We start from the raw sequence: 22,008 nt of genomic DNA, 5'->3' as shown, positions 1-22,008 counted from the left end.
GCCCCAGGCCAGGGGGAAGGAAGAGGCTGGGGAGAGACCAAAGGTCCCCCCTCCCCCACATGGGGATCCCTTCGGGCTGAGGTTTCCGGTGCTGCCGGCCCCCACCCCCAGGCGCCCAGCGGGCTTTCTCTCTATCTCCCCCATCTTTCTGTCTCTAGACCCGTGATTCTCTGTTCTGCACTGCTGTTCTTCAACAGAGCTGGTTGTTTTGTTTTTTAAGTCTCCCTGTTGTGACACATTTAGGTAAAAACACATACTCAGAAAGTCTGTATTTCTGTAGGGATGTATTCATGTATATAACACACAAAGGCTCGAATGGGAAGGCCCAAGACCTAAGACTTTGTACATTTCTCCTTCTTTTTCTTTTTCTTTTTTTGAGATTTATTTATTTATTCATGAGAGACACAGAGAGAGAGGCAGAGACATAGGCAGAGGGAGAAGCAGACCCCCGGGATCACGACCTGAGCCAAAGGCAGACGCTCAACCACTGAGCCACCCAGGCGTTGTCCCATCTTCTGTTTCTTTTTTTTTTTTTTTTTTTTTAATTTTTATTTATTTATGATAGTCACAGAGAGAGAGAGAGAGAGGCAGAGACACAGGCAGAGGGAGAAGCAGGCTCCATGCACCGGGAGCCCGATGTGGGATTCGATCCCGGGTCTCCAGGATCGCGCCCTGGGCCAAAGGCAGGCGCCAAACCGCTGCGCCACCCAGGGATCCCCCATCTTCTGTTTCTTTTACTCCTGGTTTCTTTTTAATGATGCCATGTGTATCCCAGGAAACATTTTCACTGTATTGTGTTCTGTTGTAACAAAGCCTTATGTAGTGCCTACTGCATACCACACAGCGTTCTAAGGGCTTTTAAAATATTAACTCGTTTCATCATCACATCATTTCATCAATCTTAAAGACTGTTCTCTTATTATGAAAAACATTACAGAAGGAGGTAAACCCTCTGGGGGCCGCTTCCCCGGCCCACTGTCCCTCTTAGGCAGTGGTGACCAATATCGAATATTGTTGGGTTTCATCTGATCTGTTGGCTGTGCATTTGTTTAGGTATATAAATTCATGCTCATAGAAACACAGACTTTTCTTTTGAGTATGTGCGTTTTTTTCCTTTTACTTAAATGTGTCATGCTTGACCTTTTTAAATTGAAATACAAAAAAAGCACAAATCCTAAGTGTTTAGGCTGATGCTTGTGAAAAACGGAGCGTATCTATGTGGCAGTGACAAAATCGAGAAACAGAACGTTCCATCTTGCCTAAACCCCCTGCACAAGCCCCATCCCAGCCCTACCTCCCAAAAGTTACCACTAGCCTGATTTCTAGCAGGGTAGTTTTGCCCGGGGTTTGAGTTATTTATAAATAGAATAACTGATTGTGTCTGACTTCTTCCACTTAATAACCATGTTTTTTTTTTTAATTCTTTCATGTTTTATACTTGGTTGTAGTTATTACTTTTTTTGTTCCTGCATTGTGATTTACTGAGCAATTTTCCTGTAATGGACAGGTGAGTTGCTTCCAGCGTGGGGCTATTGTGAGTAAGACTGCTATGAACATTCTAGCACCTTGTCTTTTGCTGAACATTCAAGTGTGCAATCCTGTAGGTGGATACCCAGGAGTAGAATAAATGGGTCATAGTAATTAATATGCTTCTGCCAAACCTGGTGCGTTAGTCAATTCAACCAGAATGCTCTTAGAAGTATGTTTTCACTCTCTTTTTTTTTCACCAAAAGAAGTCACCATGGATTTTTTTTTTTTTTACATGCCAGAACATTTCATGTCTAAATAGACAAGAACCGAGCTCTTTTTGTTTAACTTTTCCATTACGTGGCATACCCCGAATAGTCTCAGGCCTTCTCACTCTTTCTCTTCCTCTCCCTGCCTCCTTATTTACCCCCTCCCTCACCCCATCAAGTTTCAAATGGTGCTGTCCATGATGTGGCTGTCTGTCAGCCCATCTCCCCAGCACCTGCATCATACGAGATGATGTAACATTGCTGGCTGAACCAAGCTTGGTTATGTCTCCATGTACCCTCAAGCCCCAACCCCTGGAGACCCAGAGAAGCCTCAGGGAGGGAGGTCAGAAAAGGCCCTGGTACAAAGTGCCACCCTCAAGGCCAGCAAGGATGGTTAATACCACCAATAACACCATCAACCACAAAGGAAAAGACTTCTGAAGCAAACCACAGAAACTCATAAGGAAGAAAAAGGATGCACTTGCTAATATCAGAATAAGGATTTCTTTTAACGAGGACACCGGGGGACGAATATCAGATGAGATGACAGAGCAAGAACAGGTATTTACAATATCTAAAATCAACGAGAGAATAATCTTTAGAAGGTGAAAGGCACAGCTGCAAACCAGCAAAAAAAAAAAAAAAAAAAAAAGACACCAACTCTGATAGAAAAATGGGCCAAGAGAGTGTGAGCAAATGACCAGGAAACCCCAAGACACTGATAGGCACCTGAGAGGATGCTAGAAATTCTTGGTAACTGATCAAGGAAGTGCAAATTAAAACAGTGAGTCATCCCATCGGTCTGGCAAAGATTGGAAGTTGGAAAATGTCAAGTGAAAGTTGGAGATGTGGGGCCCTGGGAACTCTGCTACTGTGGGGCCATTCCCAAGGGCCACTTGGCACTACTTAGTCAAATTCAGTGTGTGCTTGGAGCTACCACCCAGCAGTTAGCTCCTGGGTGTGCGTACTGGAACATTCGTTCTCAGTCCCGTGAAGAGACATATAACGATCACATGAGCCAGGGGCAGCCCAGGTGTCACCCCAAGAGGATAGATGCCAGGCAGTCCTGCAAAGCCCCCATAGCTACAGAACAGGTGTCCATAGAGCAACACGGGTAAGTCTCAAAACACATCATGATGACTGACCAAAAAAACCCAAACACTATTAATATCTTATGATATAATGCACAATGACACAGAATAATTTTATATTATATATAAAATTCTAAGGAGAAATTTAATATTTAATATACAAGTGTGTGCTATAGAATGTATATAAACATAATTACATTGGATTGTGTGGTTATATTAGCCTAAATATAGAAGTATATAATTACGCATGATATAATTCAAGAATATGGTACAACCTCATGTGTTGTGTTATGACAGTTGTATCAATATATCAATATTTAACTATGTGACACATACCAACCTATTATACATTTAACATTTTATGTATAATTTTATTGAACTGTGAGATATTGTTTTGTTTTGTTTATAAGATTTTACTTAATTGAGAGAGAGCATGAGTGGGGAGGAGGGGCAAAAGGAAGAGGGACAAATAGACTCCCAGCAGAGTGGGGAGCCGGATGCAGGGCTCGATCCCAGGACCCTGAGACCATGACCTGAGCTGAGGGCGTATGCTTACCCGACAGAGCCATCCAGGCACCCCTGCAAGATGCTGTTTTGTATAACTTAATAGATAACATTACATGCTATTGATAATTTTAGGATTATCAAGAAGTTACATGTGTCAATAAGTTATCATATCATAGGCTCTAAAAAGTTTCCTTATGGGATCTTTCCCATGACTACCCCTCCCGTGTTGAGGACTATTCCAAATGAGCCCAACTGACAGATGAAGACACTGAGGCCCAGAGGCACGAAGATGCACGACTGGCAGGAGGCCCAGGTATGTGTGATATCCTGCACGGAACCTCCAGGCCCAACAGCTGCCTGTTTTAGGGAACTGCAGAGGGCTTCCGCCCAAGCTTCCCAGGGCGGGTGGGGAGCCAGAGGAGCCAGTGCCGCCTCCAGGCCTCAGGCCAGAGCAAGAGGTGCAGCCCTCTGCAGTGGGGTGCTGCATAAAGGGACAGTCCAGCTAGTGGCTCTCATCGGCTCAGGGGAGCCCCAGGGGAGAAGGAGGGTTAGAACTCTGGGGGTTGGGGAGAAGCTGGGCCTGGGCCTGAGGAATTGAGTTTTTGTTATAACTAGATTTTATGCAAATATCAAGACAATAAAGTGCAATGAGTAAGAACATAACTCTGGGTTCAGATCTTTTGCTCAGCCTCTGTGTGGCCCCGGGCAAGTCATCCCAGCTCATGGTCCTCTGCTTTCCTTATCTGGAAAATGGGCACCATAAGGCTCCTGACTTCACAAGGTTGTTGTGAGAACTACATCATTCATTCCAGTCCTAAGAATTACATGTGGTAAGAACCATGCATTTTTATGTCCTCTTCTAAATAATGTGAATAATAGCAGCATTGTTGGAACAAGTAAATGAGATGCGGTAAAAATATCTTTGGGGCCTCAAATACAACAGACACACAAAAGACATCTGCTATGGCTATTATTTCTGCCTTAGAAGACTTTAAAATGGTGATGATGATGATGATGTAAGCAACACTTACATAATATTTACTATGCATTGGTACTAAGGGCTGTAAATAGGATGGCTCAGTCAGGTAAGCCTGTGCCCTTGGCTCAGGTCATGATCCCAGGGTCCTGGGATTGAGTCTCCCATTGGGCTCCCTGCTCAGCGGGGAGTCTGCTTCTCCCTCTACCCCTCTGCCCTGCTCGTGCTCTTTCTCTCTCTCAGATAAATTTAAAGAACTCTTTATTTTATTTTTTAAAGAAATCTTTAAATATAAAAATTTTAAGTTCTATAAATAAATTATCTCATTTAATCCTTGCAAATGTCCTGTGAGGTAAGTATTATTAATAGTCTCCTTCCCAGTTGGGGAAACTGAGGCACGGAGCGGAGAAGTGACTTGTCCAAGGACACTTGCCACGCCAAGACTAGGATTCAGATCCAGACTACCTGGCTTGCACAGCCCTTGCTTTTAATCACTAACTATGGTGGTTTTTAAAGTCGGGAGGCCTTGGCGTGCACCCCAGCTGTGCTGTTCTACATGAAGCGGAGGCTTCCGGCCTCAGAGCCTCAGTTTACTCCCTGTGAAATGGGAGAATGAGGGCATCTTCCCTACCAGGGAGGTGGAGAGGGGGCAGCTACCTTCCAGAAGCTCCGCCTACAACCTCCAGGCCACCCACGCCTACCTCCGGCCCGGGGTTGGGGCCTGCGGGCGGGGCTCCGGGAGGGGGCGTGGCCTTGGAGGCCTGGCCCAATGGGAGCCGGGGGGCGGGGCCCTCCTCCCAGCTCTGTCCAGCACGCGAGTCCTCCTCCTCCTCGCAGTTCCATCGACCCCGCGGGTGCCCCAGAGGTCTCCGACCCCAGCCCACCCCCAGCCCACCCGCCCCGCCTGCGGCCCCCTCCTCCTATTCCCTGACCTCAGCCCGCGCCCCTCGGGCCTCGACATCATGGGTGACGGAGGAGAGGGCGAGGATGAGGTCCAGTTTCTGCGGACGGTGCGTATCTCTGTGTTAGGGGTCTCTGGGGCTATCTCTCGGGGCCCTCTGAGTGTCTCTTTGTCTCGGGATGTCTCTGTCCTGATTGCTGGTGGTCTCGGAGTCTCGGAGTCTATTCCTCTGTCCCTTTGGGTGGCTGTCACTCTTTGTCCTTTTTTGTCTCTCCTGCTCGCTCACCTTTCTCATCATAGAGAATCAGAAGAATTTGGGACTGCAGAATGGGGAGGGGGATCTTCGGCCACCCTCTCTTCTGACTTTAGCTGTTTGTCCCAGAAAAGAGGGACTGTTGAGGGAGCACCCCCTCCCACCACCCTGGAAGCCGGCACTTGGGGAAGGTGGTTCTAATTCCTGAGCTTAATTTAGCTGTTCCCCCTCACCCCCCGCCCCCCAACCTAGGCCTGATTCTCTTCTTGTTCCAGACTCTGACCTAATTTAAATTCTTGGGAAGGGGCTGGGGTGGCCTGGAGGACCTAACTTCTTTGAACTCCCAGCCCTTGAGGGTCTGGGGAGGGGGGGGACTCTAGGGTTCTGGGTCTTCTTTCTTCCCTCCTCCCTTGTGGGTAGGAGGGCCAAATATGGCTGCTAATGGTCTCTGGGTAGTGTCTCTCCCTATCCATCTCTCTGGTTGTCTCTGTGTTGCTGTCTTTCCATCTCTGTCTCCCTGTCTCTGTCTCTGTCTTTGTTCTTTGGCTTTAGGCCTTCTGCATTTTGTTCTGCCTCCCTAGCTCGGTCTCTCCTGGCCTCTCTGATCCCCTGCTGGGGGGCAGGGATGGGAATTGGAACAACAGGTGTCCCTCCCAGAATAGCCGGCTTTTCTGGGGCCTGGGCAGGGGACAGGGAGAGGATGCGGGGGAGGGGCTGCCCATCTCAGAGTCCTTCCCACTTTTCCCTCCCAGGGGCTGAGCTGCATGTGGGGCTGCCAGTATGGGAGGGGATGAGTATGGGAGGGGATGTTCTCTCTCGGGGCCAGGTCTGCTGACCCTGTGCTAGCCCCTCCCCTCCTCCTCCCAGGCCCTGGGAAATGCTGACACAGCATTCCGGGCCCCAGAATAGGACCCTGGTGAGCTGGGTCCGGTTTCCTGGGAGGGAGGAACGAACAGCTGAGGCTGGTAGTGAAAGATAGAGACAGCTGGTCATTCGGCCACAGGAGGAGGCCTAGCTTCACCCTAGACTCTTGCCCCGGCTCCAGCCCCTTAGCAGACACCATGGGTTGGGCTCTCCCCTCCTCCCTGGCCCTAATAAGACCATGGCCATGGCCATCAGCCCTTGAGCAGCCACTCTACATCAGGCCCCATGCCCAGGGCCTCAGTCTCCTGAGACATCTAATTATATCCTCGCCTGCCCTATCTTCTGAGGTAGGGCCCTATCTTTATCTCCCTGGGAGATTTGAGGGAAACCAAGGCCTGAGTGGTAGAGTCACTTGCCCAAGGTCAAGGCCAGGAAGTGCCATCTCTGGATGCCCCTGGGACCCAGCCCTCTTGCTTTCACAAGAGAACTGAGCTCAGACTTGCCAGGTTAACCTGCGCTGGCTTCTAGAGCTCTGGTCCTGGCATCTCTTGGCCCCAGAATAGATCTGTTTTCCTAAACTTTATTGAGATTGTGTAGTGTTTTTCTCACACTTTTGGGACCTCATCCCACCAATAAGAAAGAGATTTTATCTTGCAATCCAGTCCGTGCAAATACACATGTTATTTTTATTATTTATTTTTTTAAAAAAGATTTTATTTATTTATTCGTGAGAGACACAAAGAGAGAGAGAGGCAGAGACACAGGCTGAGAGAGAAACAGGCTCCATGCAGGAAGCCCAATGTGGGACTTGATCCTGGGACCCCAGGATCACGCCCTGGGCCAAAGGCAGATGCCCAACCGCTGAGCCTACCCAGGCGTCCCACACACGTTATTTTTAAAACCCAACTTTATTGAGGTATAACTGACGTCCCATAAATTGCACCCATTTTAGGTATCATAGTTCAATGAGTTTCGACAAACTTTACACACCCATGTAACCACCATCATAAAGACCTAGAACATTTCCTTTACCCCAGAAAGTTCCTTCTTGCTCTTTGCAATACTTGCCCTGTCCATCTGCTTTATGTCACTGTGCATTCTATCAGGCGCTTTCGGGGGTTTCATGTACAATATATGCTCATTTGCCTTCCTTCTTTCACTCAGCATGTTTTTGACATTTATCCATGTAGCGTGTGTCAAAAGTTTCTGTTTGTTGCTGAGCAGTACTGCACTGTGTGGATGTGCCACATAATTTATCAGTTCACCTGCTGGGGGATTTGGGTCACTTCTAATCTGTGCTATTACAGACAAGTTGGGTGCATTTTGCACACAGCTATTTTTTACCAGAAACAAGTTTCATAAAAAGTAGATAAACCTTAGAACAGGAGGGGCATGTTTCTATGTTCTGCTCCTGCTCTACTGTATTTCACTGTTTTTTTTAAGATTTATTTATTTTATTATTTAATTATGATAGACATAGAGAGAGAGAGAGAGAGAGGCAGAGACACAGGAGGAGGGAGAAGCAGGCTCCATGCCAGGAGCCCGACGCGGGACTCGATCTCGGGACTCCAGGACCACGCCCTGGGCCAAAGGCAGGCACTAAACCGCTGAGCCACCCAGGGATCCCTTATTTCACTTTTTTAAAAAAAGATTTTATTTATTTATTCATGACACACACACACACACAGAGGCAGAGACACAGGCAGAGGAAGAAGCAGGCTTCATGCAGGGAGCCCGACGTGGGACTCGACCACGGGTCTCCAGGATCAGGCCCTGGGCCGAAGGTGGCGCTAAACCGCTGAGCCCCCAGGCTGCCCCTTATTTCACTTTTTAAGCATGGTGGCCTTGGCCCCCCAAAATGACTTCATTTCCATTTGATGGGTGGTGACCTCTAGCCCTACCTGGGCTGGGGTTTCTCAAAGCATGGCCCATGTCAGTGCCTCCTGGGGGCGGGTCATGGTCCGGATTCCCTGCTCACCTCACTCCAGAGCCACTGAATCATGCTCTTGGTGTTGGGTCGGAAACTAAGGCAGCAAGGCAGCTGCATGTGTAACCAGGCCACCTCCGCTCATTGTGTGGCAGGAGGAAGTTAGAGAATCTTGGTGTAGTGATTAGGCCTCCAGGTCTCTGGTTTATATCCTGGTTTGTCATTTGCTTGCTTCCTAGTGATTTTAATTTTTCTCTCTGAGCCTCAGTTTCCGAATCTGGAAAATGGGCGCAAATATAGATACCCTAAGGATGCAAGGGATCCATGCAAAAGCTCTCTGGGCTCACTTCCTCCCGCTTTCTCGCTCCTGCTGCCATAGCCTCCTGTGACCCTTGTTCTTCCTCCGCACCCGTGGCTCCCTCCGGCCACAGGCCTCTGCACAGGCTGCCCTGACTTCTAGAACATTCGTCCTGCAGAACAGGCCTGATTCCCTTCTTGTTATTCGGATGAGGCTTAAATGTCACCTCCTTGGAGAGGTTGCCGCTTCACCCCCTCACTGATGTCACCCCTGCCTCCAAAGCCACTCTCTTATATCAGCTTGGGTTATTTTTTTCATAGCACGGATTGCTGACATGAAAATTGTGAATCTGTTCGCTTGTTTGTTGCGTGTCCCCCACGAGGATGTCAGCTCCATGAGGACAGGGGCTTTGTCTGCTTTATTTGCTGCTCTGCCTCCAGTGTGTAGATCAGGGCCTGGCGATCGCTGATTCAATAATTGTCTGAATGAATGTAAAGCCCTGAGCGCAAGGCCTAGCAGACACTAAGTGACACATGCAAACTGTCCATGCCTAGGAACACACAAGTGCCCAGGGTGCGCCAGGGTGTCGAGGTTGGAGGTTTCAGGGCAGAGCAGTTGTGGGGGCCTCCTGCCCCACAGATCAAACCTCTCCTTCCTCCCTGGCTGAGCAGCAGATTGAGGCCGCCTGTGTGCTCTGGGGGCTGGAATGCGACAGATAGAAGGGCTGGAGGCTGTGTGACCTCAGGCGGGACGCTGAACTTCCCTGAGCCTGTTTTCTCAGCCGTGAAAGGAAATAACCACTGCCTGACTCAGCGGTGAAGAGCTGGGGTCTCTATCATTTTTGACTGATGTCAAAATGTTGGGCATTCCCCTATGAACTTTTATATTAGTTAGAACTGTAGACATGGGCTACTTGACTAACATATGGTCTAGTGTCCTAAGAGTGTGGCATAGAGATCAAATCCCAGCTAGGTCGTATGACAGCTGTGTGACCCCAGGCAAGTTACTTGACCTCTCTGGGTCTCAGTTTCCAGGGGTTCACATCACAGAACTCATCTCAGAGGATTCAGTAACGAGTTCATACGTGTTAAGTTCTTGAAATGGGACTCAGCACATAGAAAAGATTTTTTTACCTAAAACTTTAGCGTCTCATCTTGACATCGTTTCCAGCCTAGAGCGAAATTGCAAGGTTACTTTGTTTTTTTTTTTTTTTTTTTGCAAGGTTACTTTGAAGAACTCCCACGTGGCCTTAAGTCATTTTCCCCACGTGTGAAGATTTGGCACATCTGCCAAACATTTATCCTTTTCTCTCCCCCATTCCTCTCTCTGGTCACATTTTCCTCCTAAACTACTTGAGGATGAGTTGTGGCCAAGATACTCAAGACCTAAAATACTACGGTAGCTGTTTCCAAAGAAACAAGGGTTTCTTACAAAACTGCAGTATAGTTACCAATGTCAGGAACTGTAGTGTGGCTCTGATGGCATTATCTGTCACCGTCCTGCTTGGCTCTCACCAGCGGTCACCGGGAGTGCCTTGCGGCATGTCCCCTTCCACCCAGGATGCAGTCTGGGCTCTGGCATTGCAGTCACGTGTCATTAGCGAGCACTCCTTGGGGGCACCTGGGTGGCTCAGCCGGTTAGGCATCTGCCTTCTGCTCAGGTCATGATCCCGGGGTCCTGGAATCAAGCCCCGTATCGGGCTCCCTGCTCAGCTTCTCCCTCTGCCCCTCCCCAGCTTGTGCTCTTTCTCTCTTTCTCAAATAAAATAAAATCTTAAAAAATAATAAATAAAAAGCACTCCTCACAGCACCTGAGTGGCTCAGTCAATTAAGCATCTGACTCTTGATCTCCGCTCAGGTCTTGATCTCAGGGTCATGAATTCAAGCCCTGCATTGGGCTCCATGCTAGGCATGGAGCCAACTTAAATAAAATTAAAAAAAAAAAAAAAAAAAAGGGACGCCTAGGTGGCTCAGTGGTTGAGTGTCTGCCTTCGGCTCAGGGTGTGATCCCGGAGTCTCAGGATCGAGTCCCACATGGGGCTCCTGCATGGAGCCTGCTTCTCCCTCTGCCTGTGTCTCTACTTCTCTCTGTGTCTCTCATGAGTAAATTTAAATAAATAAATAAATTTTTAAAAAGAGAAAGAGAGAGAAAGCATTGCTTAATGGATAGCTGTTACTGAAACAATACACAAAAGAGCAACTAAAGAAGGCTGAGCTTAAAAGCCATTGAACTTGGAGTGCTTATAGTTTCCACCTCCAGTGGCTCACCTTGCGGACCCCACTGGAGCCAGCAGGACGGGGGTTCAAATCCCAGCTCCTCCCCTTATCAGCTGTGCAGTCTTGGACAATCTGTGCCCCCTCCTTGTGCCTCAGTTTCCCCATTTTAACATGGGGATGACGCTGGCTCCTAGCTCATGGGACGTTAGAAGCATGTGGAGCCCTCAGTGTGGGCCCCCGTGTGACAAACTGTGAGGTGGGTTTTATCAGGCGCCGTCTCTTTGGCGAGGAGAAGGGTGGCGTGGTGGTCCGCAGTGTCTGCGGGAGCCCTGACCCCACAGTCTGCTCGCAGGATGATGAAGTGGTCCTGCAGTGCAGCGCCACGGTTCTCAAGGAGCAGCTCAAGCTCTGTCTGGCCGCCGAGGGCTTCGGCAACCGCCTCTGCTTCCTGGAGCCCACCAGCAATGCCCAGGTCTGCGTGGGAGCCGGGGGTGGGCAGGGTCCAAAGAGGAGAAGGTCTGGGTCTGAAGAGGGGGTTCCGAGGGGAGAGAAAGGGCTAGGAGGGAAAGGGGGCCAGAGGTCTGGGGCAGGTAGGGGTGGAGGTCTGCGGAGGGAGGGGCAGGGGCTCGGGACTCTCAGGAGGCAGGTGTCTAAAGGGGGCAGGGGGTGGGATCCAAAATTAAAGGGCCTGGAGTGTTGAAGGGATGTTGTTTGGGGGGGGGTGCTGACTGGGGAGGGAGTTAGAAGCTGAGAGTGCAGGGAGCCCAGGTCTGAGGGTGAGGTGGACTCAGGGTCAGAGAGTGGAAGAGGGTGGAGGTGACCGTGGGGGGGATGGGTAGGGGGGCTGGGAAACAGAGGGGCTGTGGAGTCAGATGGCGGAGGAGGCTGAGGCTCTGAGGGGGTCCGAGAGCCTTGGGTCCAAGAGGGAGGGTGCTCAGGAGTCTGAGGTGGCTGGGTAGGAGACCCAGGAGGCAGGCACAAGGTTGGCCCCTCCTGTGATTTGGAGGAGTGTTCACGGTGTCTGAGGGAGGAGGCAGGAATGGGGACAATCTGATGGTGACGGCAGGGGCGGGGCTTCCTTGGGGATTGCAGGGGAAGGACGGCGGAGTCTGGCGGTGTGTGAGCAGGTGCCCCGTGTCTGAGAGAGGGCCGCCGCTCCCTTTGAGATTAGGTGGGGTGTGGGGTACTCAGGCGGGAGGTGGTGTGGAAGCTTCTGTGAGCTTCGGGTGGGGTTAGGTGTTTGAGGGAAGAGGCATATTTTCTGTGATGTTGGTGTGGATTTGGGGGGTCTGGAAGGGTAGCAGAGGGCAGGGGCTTCTTGGCGTGCTGGGGTCAGGTCTGAGTCTCCAAGGGGTTGGGTATGCAGACCAGCACTCAGGAGCCCTCCGGCCCCCCACTCATATCTGCCCACCCCCAGAATGTGCCCCCCGATCTGGCCATCTGTTGCTTCGTCCTGGAGCAGTCCCTGTCCGTCCGAGCCCTGCAGGAGATGCTGGCCAACACGGTGGAGGCTGGCGTGGAGGTGAGGCCCCCAGTCCGGGCGGGCCAGGTGGCGGCTGGGGGGCAGGGTGGCGCGGGGAGGGGGGCGTCTGGGCTTCTTCACCATCTGCTCTTCTTCCTCTCTCTGCCCCGCCCCTCACAGGCCCTCAATTTGGATAAGTGGGTAGGTCTGGCCTTGGGTGTCACCTGTCCTTCCACCTCTCCTGACCCCAGGGCCCGCCTCTTGGGCCCACATCCTGCACACTGGGGCTGGGGGTCTCCCCACTCCAGTTGTCAGGGGCTGTGGAGCCCAGACAGGCCAGGCAGGCAGGAAGGAAGGAAAGGGGTGGAGGCTTCTGAGCCCCTGTTCCCCACCCGCTCCTTTCTCCTCTCGCCCATCCTTTCCTCCAACCCCGATCCCAGCTCTTCTCTGCATGGGACTCCCCCCTCACCTCCCCCTGCCCCAAGTGTGGGTCCCCTCCGCTCCCGGGGTGGGTCCGCCATGTGATCATGGGCCCCATCACATGGCCCCCTCAGAGCATGGGCATGTGACAGCCAACACAGGAGGCATGATGCCATCAAAAGACCGGGTGTCACCCCTGTTCCCTCCCAGGAGAGGCCGAGTCTCCTTGTGCTTGGGGGTGCGTGTGTGTGGCAGCACAGGGCAGGTCCCTACGGGGATGTTCAAATATTCAACAATTGGTAGGACTACACTGGTGTGTACCGGCTGCCGCTCAGCTGTGTTATGACAGGTTACAGCAAAAGCAGCCAAGGTCCCCGGTTTATGAGGTCCTGGGGCTTCCCCGAGAGTCCCCAGGCAACTGGAACAAGGGTTCAGCCTCCCTGAGTGACTTTGGGACTTGGTTAACCAGATTAAGGAGGCAGGGAGGACAGAGTGGGCTTTGGGGAATAGAAAACACCCTATCCACGGGCTTCTCCAAGACACAGCCCCTACTTCGTGAATGGGGAAACTGAGGCAAAGAATCTGTTAAGGGTCCGAGCTAAGGCTTCTTTGTGTCCAGGCCTGAGCATGGGATTTTATAGGGGAGCATCCTGCCATCTGGGATAGGCCAGATGCCTTCGGGGGTCCTGTCCTCATTCTGTGCCCCCTCTCCCCCCGCAGTCGTCCCAGGGCGGGGGCCACAGGACACTCCTGTACGGCCATGCCATCCTGCTCCGGCACACACACAGCGGCATGGTGAGTGCCAGCACGGGGGCGGGGGGGCGGGGGCAGGGGACGCAGGGCCTGCCAGGAGGAGGCTGACTGCCCTCCCCACCCCTAGTACTTGAGCTGCCTTACTACCTCCCGCTCCATGACTGACAAGCTGGCCTTCGACGTGGGACTGCAGGAGGATGCCACAGGTGCGGGGCTGGAGCGGGAGGGCGGCGATGGGGAGACCGCAGGCAGGGGTCGGGGTGCAGGAGGTGCAGGCGTGGGGGGGCGCGGCAGCCACAGCAACGCTCTGGGGACAGGGGCACAGGGGACAAGGGGGTCAGCGTGGGGAACCCCAGGCCGAGGGGCTGAGGGCAAGAATGGAGGCCACGAGGCCAGGAGCAGGTGGGGGTAATGGGAGAATTTGGGACAGAGGCCTGGGGAGGCTCGCGGGCTGGGGATCCTTGGGGAAGGGCATCGTGGTAGCCCTCATGCTGACGGCACTCCCCGCCCCGCAGGAGAGGCCTGCTGGTGGACGGCGCACCCGGCCTCCAAGCAGAGGTCCGAAGGAGAGAAGGTCCGCGTCGGGGATGACCTCATCCTCGTTAGTGTCTCCTCAGAGCGCTACCTGGTGAGCAATCCCACCCCCAGCACAGCACCTGCTGCCCCAGGGCTGGGGGCACACGGGACCGCCCACCTCCTCATCCCCGGTCCCCACTCTCTGGCCCCAACGTCCCAATCCCGAGTCCTGGTCCCCTGACCTCTGACATCCGTTTCTGGTCCTCGGTGCCCCATTTCCCAGTTTGATCTTGCTTTCCTGACCTGTGATCTCTGATTTTCTGTCTCCTGTCTGCCGCTTTCACGGCTTCCACCTGTGGTCCTGGCCTCTGACTCTGGATCTATTGCTCACCCCACTGTCGCCTCTGACTGCCACATCCTGGCTGCCCCCAGCACCTGTCCACGGCCAGTGGGGAGCTCCAGGTTGACGCCTCCTTCATGCAGACGCTATGGAACATGAACCCCATCTGCTCCGGCTGCGAAGAGGGTGAGGGGCCCAGGCCTCCTGCCCCTAAGCTGAGACCCCTCAAAACAGACCTCCCGCATTGCCCCTCAAACATGTCCATACTGAGCATTGGAGCCTCAGACCCCAAACCTAGCTCTCCAAATTATGACCCTCATACTTAGATATCCAACATACCCCATATCCAGAACCCTGGAGCTCAGACCCCTAACTCCAAACTCGGTATTGGACACCCAAATCCAGACCCCAAAGCGCTTACGCCAAACTCAAGTCCTGGAGGTCAGACCCTTAAATCCAAAGCTGAACATATCACATCTGGAGCTGATCCCTGAGATCCTGAGGCCTCAGATGACAAGCACAGATGGAGACTTCAGATTCCCACACCCAGACCCCCAAATTCAAACTCAGATACCCAAACCAAGATCCCTAATTCAGACCCCAAACCTCAGCCAACAGATCTCAGACCTCCAAGCTTTAACCTCAAATATCTAAAGTTTTCCAAATTCAGGCCCTCATGCTAGGATCCCATAGCATGACCCCTAAACTTTGACCCCAGTTCTCACACCCATAGCTCACACTCAAACTGAGACTCAAACCACAGATCCTGGAACTCAGGCCTTAATCTCAAACCCAGCAGCTTCTAACTCTGAAGCTCGGATCTCTCTGACTTCAGACCCCAAACCTCAGATACCACCCTCAGACCTCCAAAATCAACACTCAAAGTTCAGACCCTAGCCCCAGACTTCCAACCCCAGACCCCTGGAACTCAGAGGCCAATATCTGGGAACATTAGACTCAAACCTCTGACCCAACCTCAAAATCCAAACTCAAACCCACAAACTCCCCCAACCTCAGCCCTGTACACTCAGACCCCCAAACTTAGATTCCCTATCTCAGACCCTAAAGCTTATATCAAACTCAAACTTAGCCCAAATCTCAGACTGCCACTTCGGATCCTGAAACTCAGATCTCCAACTGCAGACCCCCAGACCCGGCCCTGGCCTCCCACAGGAGAGAAGCAGGACCCCTGGCCTCCACTTTGGCTCCCAGGCCTCCCCAGGGCACCAGCCTCACAGTGACCACTTTCCCTTGTTCCTCTCCAGGCTACGTGACCGGGGGCCACGTCCTCCGCCTCTTTCATGGACACATGGACGAGTGTCTAACCATCTCCCCCGCTGACAGTGAGGACCAGCGCAGGTCTGGGATGGGGACCAGGGGCCCTGGATGTCAGGCAGGAGTGGGGAGGGTAGAAATAGGCAGGGGGGGATAGCATCTCATGGGTGGGGCTGGGGATCCCATTCTGGGAGGCTGGTGACTGAACCTCTGACTTCATTTTCTCTCCTGCCCGTAGACTTGTCCACTATGAGGGGGGATCTGTGTGCACCCATGCCCGTTCCCTCTGGAGATTGGAGCCACTGAGAATCAGGTGGGGGTTTGGGGCTAAGAGCTCCTGGGGGGCCTGGGAGGGGAGAGACAGTGCTGAAAGAAGATCTGAGAAAGATACTAAAGAGTTGTGAGGGAAAATCTGGGGAGCCCAGGACCCTGAGGAGGGTCTTCAGGGTCCTAGAATCCCAGAGGAGAAGGTCTTAGGGGAGGGTGGGCATTCCTGAGGGAGAGATTGAGGGTCCCCAGTAAAAATGTGGGGAGCAGCCCCACCCTGGAAGAAGGCTGGGGGCTCAGGGCACCTGGGTGGCTCAGTAGTTAAGCATCTGCCTTCGGCCTGGGTTGTGATCCCGGGGTCCTGGGATCAAATCTTGCATCTGTTTCCCCGCGGGGAGCCTGCTTCTCCCTCTGCCTGTGTCTCTGCCTCTCTCTCTGCTTCGCTTATGAATAAATAAATAAAATCTCTAAAAAATTTTTTTTATTTTATTTTTATTTTTATTTTTATTTTTTTAATTTTTTATTTATTTATGATAGTCACAGAGAGAGAGAGAGAGGCAGAGACACAGGCAGAGGGAGAGGGAGAAGCAGGCTCCATGCACCGGGAGCCCGATGTGGGATTCGATCCCGGGTCTCCAGGATCGCGCCCTGGGCCAAAGGCAGACGCCAAACCGCTGCGCCACCCAGGGATCCCCTAAAAATTTTTTTTTAATTAAAAAAACAAAAGAGGCAGGGGCTTGATGAGGTTTGGACCAAGCCTGTGGTGTCCAGGGGAGGACTGGTGGGCGGTCCTCTGACCCTCCACGCCCTCGCCCTCTGCAGCTGGAGTGGGAGCCACCTGCGCTGGGGCCAGCCGCTTCGTATCAGGCATGTCACCACTGGGAGGTACCTGGCGCTCACCGAGGACCAGGGCCTGGTGGTGGTTGATGCCAGCAAGGCCCACACCAAGGCCACCTCCTTCTGCTTCCGCATCTCCAAGGTCAGTGGGGTCAGGGTGCCCTCCCTCACTTGGAACCCCAAATCCGGCCCCAGTCCCCCACTCTGCAGGTTCTCAGGGGAGCTCCCCAATTAAATGCACAGGCCGAGGAGGCTGACCTCTATCCCCTGCCTCTGCAGGAGAAGCTGGATATGGCCCCCAAGCGGGATGTGGACGGCATGGGTCCCCCTGAGATCAAGTATGGGGAGTCACTGTGCTTCGTGCAGCATGTGGCCTCGGGCCTGTGGCTCACCTATGCTGCCCCGGACCCCAAGGCTCTGCGGCTTGGTGTGCTCAAGAAGAAGGTGGGTGTCTGGCAAGGGGAAGGGGTGGGAGTGCCAGCAGGGGACTGGGAGGTGGTCGTGCTTGAGCCTTCAGGAGTTTGAGGGCAGGACTGAGAGAGAAACTGAGATTGAGAGAAACCGGAAAAAAGAAAGAGGGATAGGTAGGGGGAGAGAGAGGCAGAGAGGGAGAGAGAAACAGAGAGAGAGAGAAAGGCAGAGACAAGAAGACATGGAAACAGAAGAACAGAGAAAGACAAAGGCAGAGAAGGAGAGACGGAAAAGACAGAGAGACAGAGACAGTGGCAACCTGACCAAGAATAACATTTGGCAAATTATTGAGTACCCCAGTTATTCTAGATGTGTGTGTGGGAAAGTAGGCGAGCTATACAGATCTGTCTCCTGCCCTCCCAATTCTGAGATGTGGTCAATGAACTGCCTTTAATGCAGTACATAGCCACTCTGGACAGAGGGCACAGCATGTGCAAAGGCCCTGAGGTTGGAATAGATTGGCTAATGTTGCAAGACCAGAAAGGAGACCCAGTTTGGCTGGAGCACAGTGATTGAGGGATGAGTCTTAGAAGATAAGGACAGAGAGGAGATGTGAGCAGATCATGTGGGGCCCTGTGGGCCATGGGGAGGGTCCCAGCTTTTCCTTTAGTGAGATAGAGCCCTAAGAGAGTTTTGAGCAGGCCAGGGAGGTGACCTGACTCAGGATCACGGGGTTCCTTAGCTGCTTGTGGGGAGAGATGGGGTGGGGGTGGGGAGCAGAGCTGGAGTAGAGAGCCCAGGGAGGTGACTGCTGCCCTGATCGGGTGGGGAAAAAACAGTGGACAGGACCAGGGTCGGGACTGTGGAGTGGGGAAGGTGGCCGATTCTGGCTGTATTTTGAGAGTGAAGCCAACAGAACCTCCTGATAGACTGGATTTCGAGGTGAGAGGGTCAGGGGTTGAAGATGATGCCATGATTTTTGTCCTGGCATTTCCCACCTGGGAAATGCCATTAACTGAGTCAGGGACAGTGAAGTGTCAGCTCAGGATGACAGGGATCCAGGGACTAGAACAGGGCCCCTCAATATAGAGTGAATGAGTTGGAAGAGTAAGGAGACACCTGTTTTGCAAAAAATGAGGCTTGGGGTTGGATACCGGATCCGAGGATGTAGGGACGGGCCTGGCCCGAGGGAAGATGTGGGAGTTGTGAACAGTGGGTGGTATTTACAGCCACAGGACTGGATGAGGCCCTGGGAGGGTCAGCCCAGGCGAAAGCTGGAAGCCCTGATGGTCTCATCTTACAGAAAGGTGGTCAGGCACTCAGTCTGAGACATGTTAAGTTAGGGGTGCCATTAGAGCTCTCCAGTGGGGGGATGTTAAGTCAGTAGTGGGTACCAGGTGGAGAGGGTCTGGCCTGGAGATAAATAAGACAGCGTCAGAGATGAAGAGAGGCACAGGCAGAGAGAGATGGAGATAGAGAGGGAAAGGGAGAAGAGACAGGCATGGGGAGAGATGTGAGAGAGCTAGGGCGGGAGACAGAGACAAAAAGGGGGACAGAGAGTGGACACAGAGATTGGGGAAAGAGAATGGAGTCAGGTGAAGAGGGATAGAAGGGGGTGTCTGGCAGAGAGACTCAGTGGAGGACAGGGGGCAGCTTTGGGGCTGGAGTTTGGATGGACGTCTGGGGGTGTCGCCCTTGGTGGCCCGGCCCATCCCTGCCCTCTCTGTCCTCCCACTTCCAGGCCATGCTGCACCAGGAAGGCCACATGGATGACGCATTGTCGCTGACCCGCTGCCAGCAGGAGGAGTCCCAGGCTGCCCGCATGATTTACAGCACTGCTGGCCTGTACAACCAGTTCATCAAGTGAGCCACCTGCCCACTCTGCACCCCCCCCCCCGGTGCCAGGCCACACCTTGACCCCCAAGCTCCTGGTGGTCACACAACTGACCCCCTTAATCACCTCTAACTTCCACACCGTGTCTAACATACACAGGATCCCTAACCTCTAAACCTCTGAGCTCTAAACACTTGACCCCTAATCTGACCTTGATGACCATGATTTTGACCTCACATCCCCCTTCACCCCTGACACCCAGACCCTTGATCCTGGACCTCCCCAGCCGGACACCTGCTTCCACACCCTCCTGTGCTTACACAGGCGTGAGTCCCAGTCCTAGCTCTGTCCTTGGCCGCTGTGCGACGTCGGGCCAATGTCCGTGTCTCTCCGATCTCAGTCTTCCCGAGTCCTTTCGGGGGCCCGGGGGCAGAGACTCGCGAGCCCCCCACGGGAGTCAGCTCTGGGGCTCACTGCTGACGCGTGCGCCTCCCTCAGGGGCCTGGACAGCTTCAGCGGGAAGCCGCGGGGCTCGGGGCCGCCAGCCGGCACGGCGCTGCCCATCGAGGGCGTCATCCTGAGCCTGCAGGACCTCATCGGCTACTTCGAGCCGCCCTCCGAGGAGCTGCAGCACGAGGAGAAGCAGAGCAAGCTGCGCAGCCTGCGCAACCGCCAGAGCCTCTTCCAGGAGGAGGTGAGGCCGCGGCGAGGGAAGGGGCGGGGCCTGGGGCGCGGGGCGGGGCCGGGCGGGGCGGGGCGGGGCCGCGGCGCGGGGCGAGGCGGAGCCTGAGGGACCCGGGGAGGTCCGCAGTGGCCGGAGAGCGGGCGGGGCCGCGGGCTGCGGGGCACAGAAGAGGGGGCGGGGCCTCGCGGAGGCGGGGCGTTTGGGTTGGGGGCGGAGCCTTGACGGAGGGGCGGAGCACTTGGCAGAGCAGGGGCGGTGCCTGTGAGCGCCCGACGCCTCCAGCTCCAAGGGGGTGCGGCGTGCCTCGTTCCTTCACGCCGGGAAGGAGGCGGGGCCCGAGAGAAGGCCGGTGCGGAGGCTAAGGCTGTGGAGGCTGTCAGGCCTGGGAACAAGTCAGGGGAGGCTGCGGGACTCACGAGGCCGTGTCTGTGGGGGCTTGGCCTGCAGTTGGGAGGACCGAAGCAGAGGGGGGCACGGGGATGGGGGCAGGGCCGGAGGCGACTGAGCATCAAGGGTGCAGTGCAGGGACGGCCCTCAGTTGGAGTCAAGGGCTGGGGGTCAGTGCGTTTGAGATGTGGAGGGGCCTCCGCTTAGCACCGGGACTGAGTAAGGGGACTGAGCCGGACGTGAGGAGCGGACTGGACAAAGGTCTGGAGATCTGAGGTCTCCACAAGGTGATGGGGGGGGGGGGGGTATGTTCGTTTAAAGGCTAACGGCCTGGGACGCCTCAGTGGTGAGCATCTATCTGCCTTCAGCTCAGGGCGTGATCCCGGGGTCCTGGGATCGAGTTCTGCATCAGGGTCCCCGCAGGGAGGCTGCCTCTTCCTTGGCCTCTCTATGTGTCTCATGAATAAACAAAATCTTAAAAAAAAAAAAAAAAAAAAAAAAAAACCTAACAGCCTGGCCCTCCTCCTCTCCAGGGACCCCCCATCTGATTCAGAAATGATAATAGAACAATAACAAAGCTTACTTATGGAGTAGAATTAGCATATGCCAGCCCAGTGCCAGCACATAGCAGATGCTGTATAAGTGTTAGTGGTTATTATTACCTTAAATTTAGCCTTTATAGTGTGCTAAGAGTGCTATATACACGGCATCCCTCTGATGCAACCATGGGGGTTGTAATTACCTTATTTCAGGTCACTGAAGCTCAGAGAAATGAAATAACAACCATCTACCCAACAAATATGCCAGAGGTTACAGCTGTCAACACAACAAACAAAAATCTGTCTTTATGGAATTGACATGTGGGCAGGATAGATGATTAACAAAATAAGAAAATTATATGGTATATAAGATGATGATAAATACTGAATACAAAACTAAAGTGGAGCAATGGCAGGGAGTGCTTGGGTTGTTGCAATTCAAAATAGGGTGGTCAGGGAGAGGTCCTGAATGAAGAGAGGTAGCCTAACTGTTACTCAGCCATTAGAAACGACAAATACCTACCATTTGCTTCAACATGGGTAGAACTGGAGGGTATTTTGCTGAGTGAAGTAAGTCAATCAGAGGACAAACATTATATGGTCTCATTATTCGGGGAATATAAAAAATAGTGAAAGGGATTAAAGGGGAAAGGAGAGAAAATGAGTGGGAAATATCAGAGTGAGAGACAGAACATGAGAGACTCCTCTAACTCTGGGAAACCAACAAGGGGTACTGGAAGGGAAGGTGGGTGGGGGGATGGGGTGACTGGGTGACGGGCACTGAGGGGGGCACTTGACAGGATGAGCATTGGGTGTTATGCTATATGTTGGCAAATCGAACTCCAATAAACAATATACAAAGAGGGGGGGGGCAGCCACATGCCCCCTGGGGGAGGGACAGAGAGGAGATAGAGGGGAGAGCAGGTGCACAGGGAGTAGGCTTGGTGGGTTCCAGAACCATAAGGAGGCCAGGCCATAGCTGTGCTCACCTAGAGCAGGGTAAGCCAGGCGCAGAGTGGGAGGAGATGAGGGCAGAGAGGTGACAAGGGTCAGACTATAGTGAGGACTTTCACTTTGGGAGCTACAGGAGGGTTAGGTCTCCTAAGGGCACAACTAGTTGGTGGCAGAGCCACTCTGTGTGACTCTCACCTGGTTGTGCTCTCCACCACGATGTTCTGCCTCTTACTAGTGGTATGGTCCCCACCGTATAGATACAGCAATTGTCACAGCAGCGCTATATATGATGGCCAAGAGCTAGAAGCAGTCCGAATGTCCAGCAGCCCCAGAATGAATCCACAAATGTGGCACGCCCACACAACGGTGACAACGGGTGTGGATACTACTCAGCAAGGGAAATGAGCTACAGCCACATGAAACAATGTTCTTGACTCTTTTTTTAAAGATTGTATTTATTCACGAGAGACACACAGAGAGAGGCAGAGACATAGGCAGAGGGAGAAGCAGGCTTCCTGTGGTGAGCCCCATGGGGGACTCGATCTTGGACCCTGGGATC

General features: G+C 53.1%; 1 protein-coding gene across 1 annotated transcript in view; it reads left to right on the top strand.

Annotated features, from left to right (window-relative positions):
- Positions 1-5,205: 5,205 nt before the first annotated feature.
- Positions 5,206-22,008, top strand: part of RYR1 (ryanodine receptor 1) — a 117,620-nt gene continuing 100,817 nt past the window's right edge. Inside the window, exons 1-13 of the mRNA XM_072779013.1 lie at positions 5,206-5,320; positions 11,122-11,241; positions 12,187-12,291; positions 13,372-13,446; positions 13,532-13,610; positions 13,920-14,032; positions 14,353-14,446; positions 15,526-15,619; positions 15,774-15,848; positions 16,625-16,781; positions 16,919-17,083; positions 18,792-18,913; positions 19,383-19,578. Coding sequence (XP_072635114.1) covers positions 5,273-5,320; positions 11,122-11,241; positions 12,187-12,291; positions 13,372-13,446; positions 13,532-13,610; positions 13,920-14,032; positions 14,353-14,446; positions 15,526-15,619; positions 15,774-15,848; positions 16,625-16,781; positions 16,919-17,083; positions 18,792-18,913; positions 19,383-19,578 — 1,443 coding nt within the window. The 5' untranslated portion in view covers positions 5,206-5,272. The remainder of the gene's footprint in view (positions 5,321-11,121; positions 11,242-12,186; positions 12,292-13,371; positions 13,447-13,531; positions 13,611-13,919; positions 14,033-14,352; positions 14,447-15,525; positions 15,620-15,773; positions 15,849-16,624; positions 16,782-16,918; positions 17,084-18,791; positions 18,914-19,382; positions 19,579-22,008) is intronic.

The sequence above is a fragment of the Canis lupus genome, chromosome 1, assembly GCF_048164855.1.
Source record: "Canis lupus baileyi chromosome 1, mCanLup2.hap1, whole genome shotgun sequence".
In the NCBI taxonomy this organism is placed as follows: Eukaryota; Metazoa; Chordata; class Mammalia; order Carnivora; family Canidae; genus Canis; species Canis lupus.
Note: the sequence above shows the minus strand (reverse complement) of the source record. Positions and strands in the feature narration are given on the sequence as shown.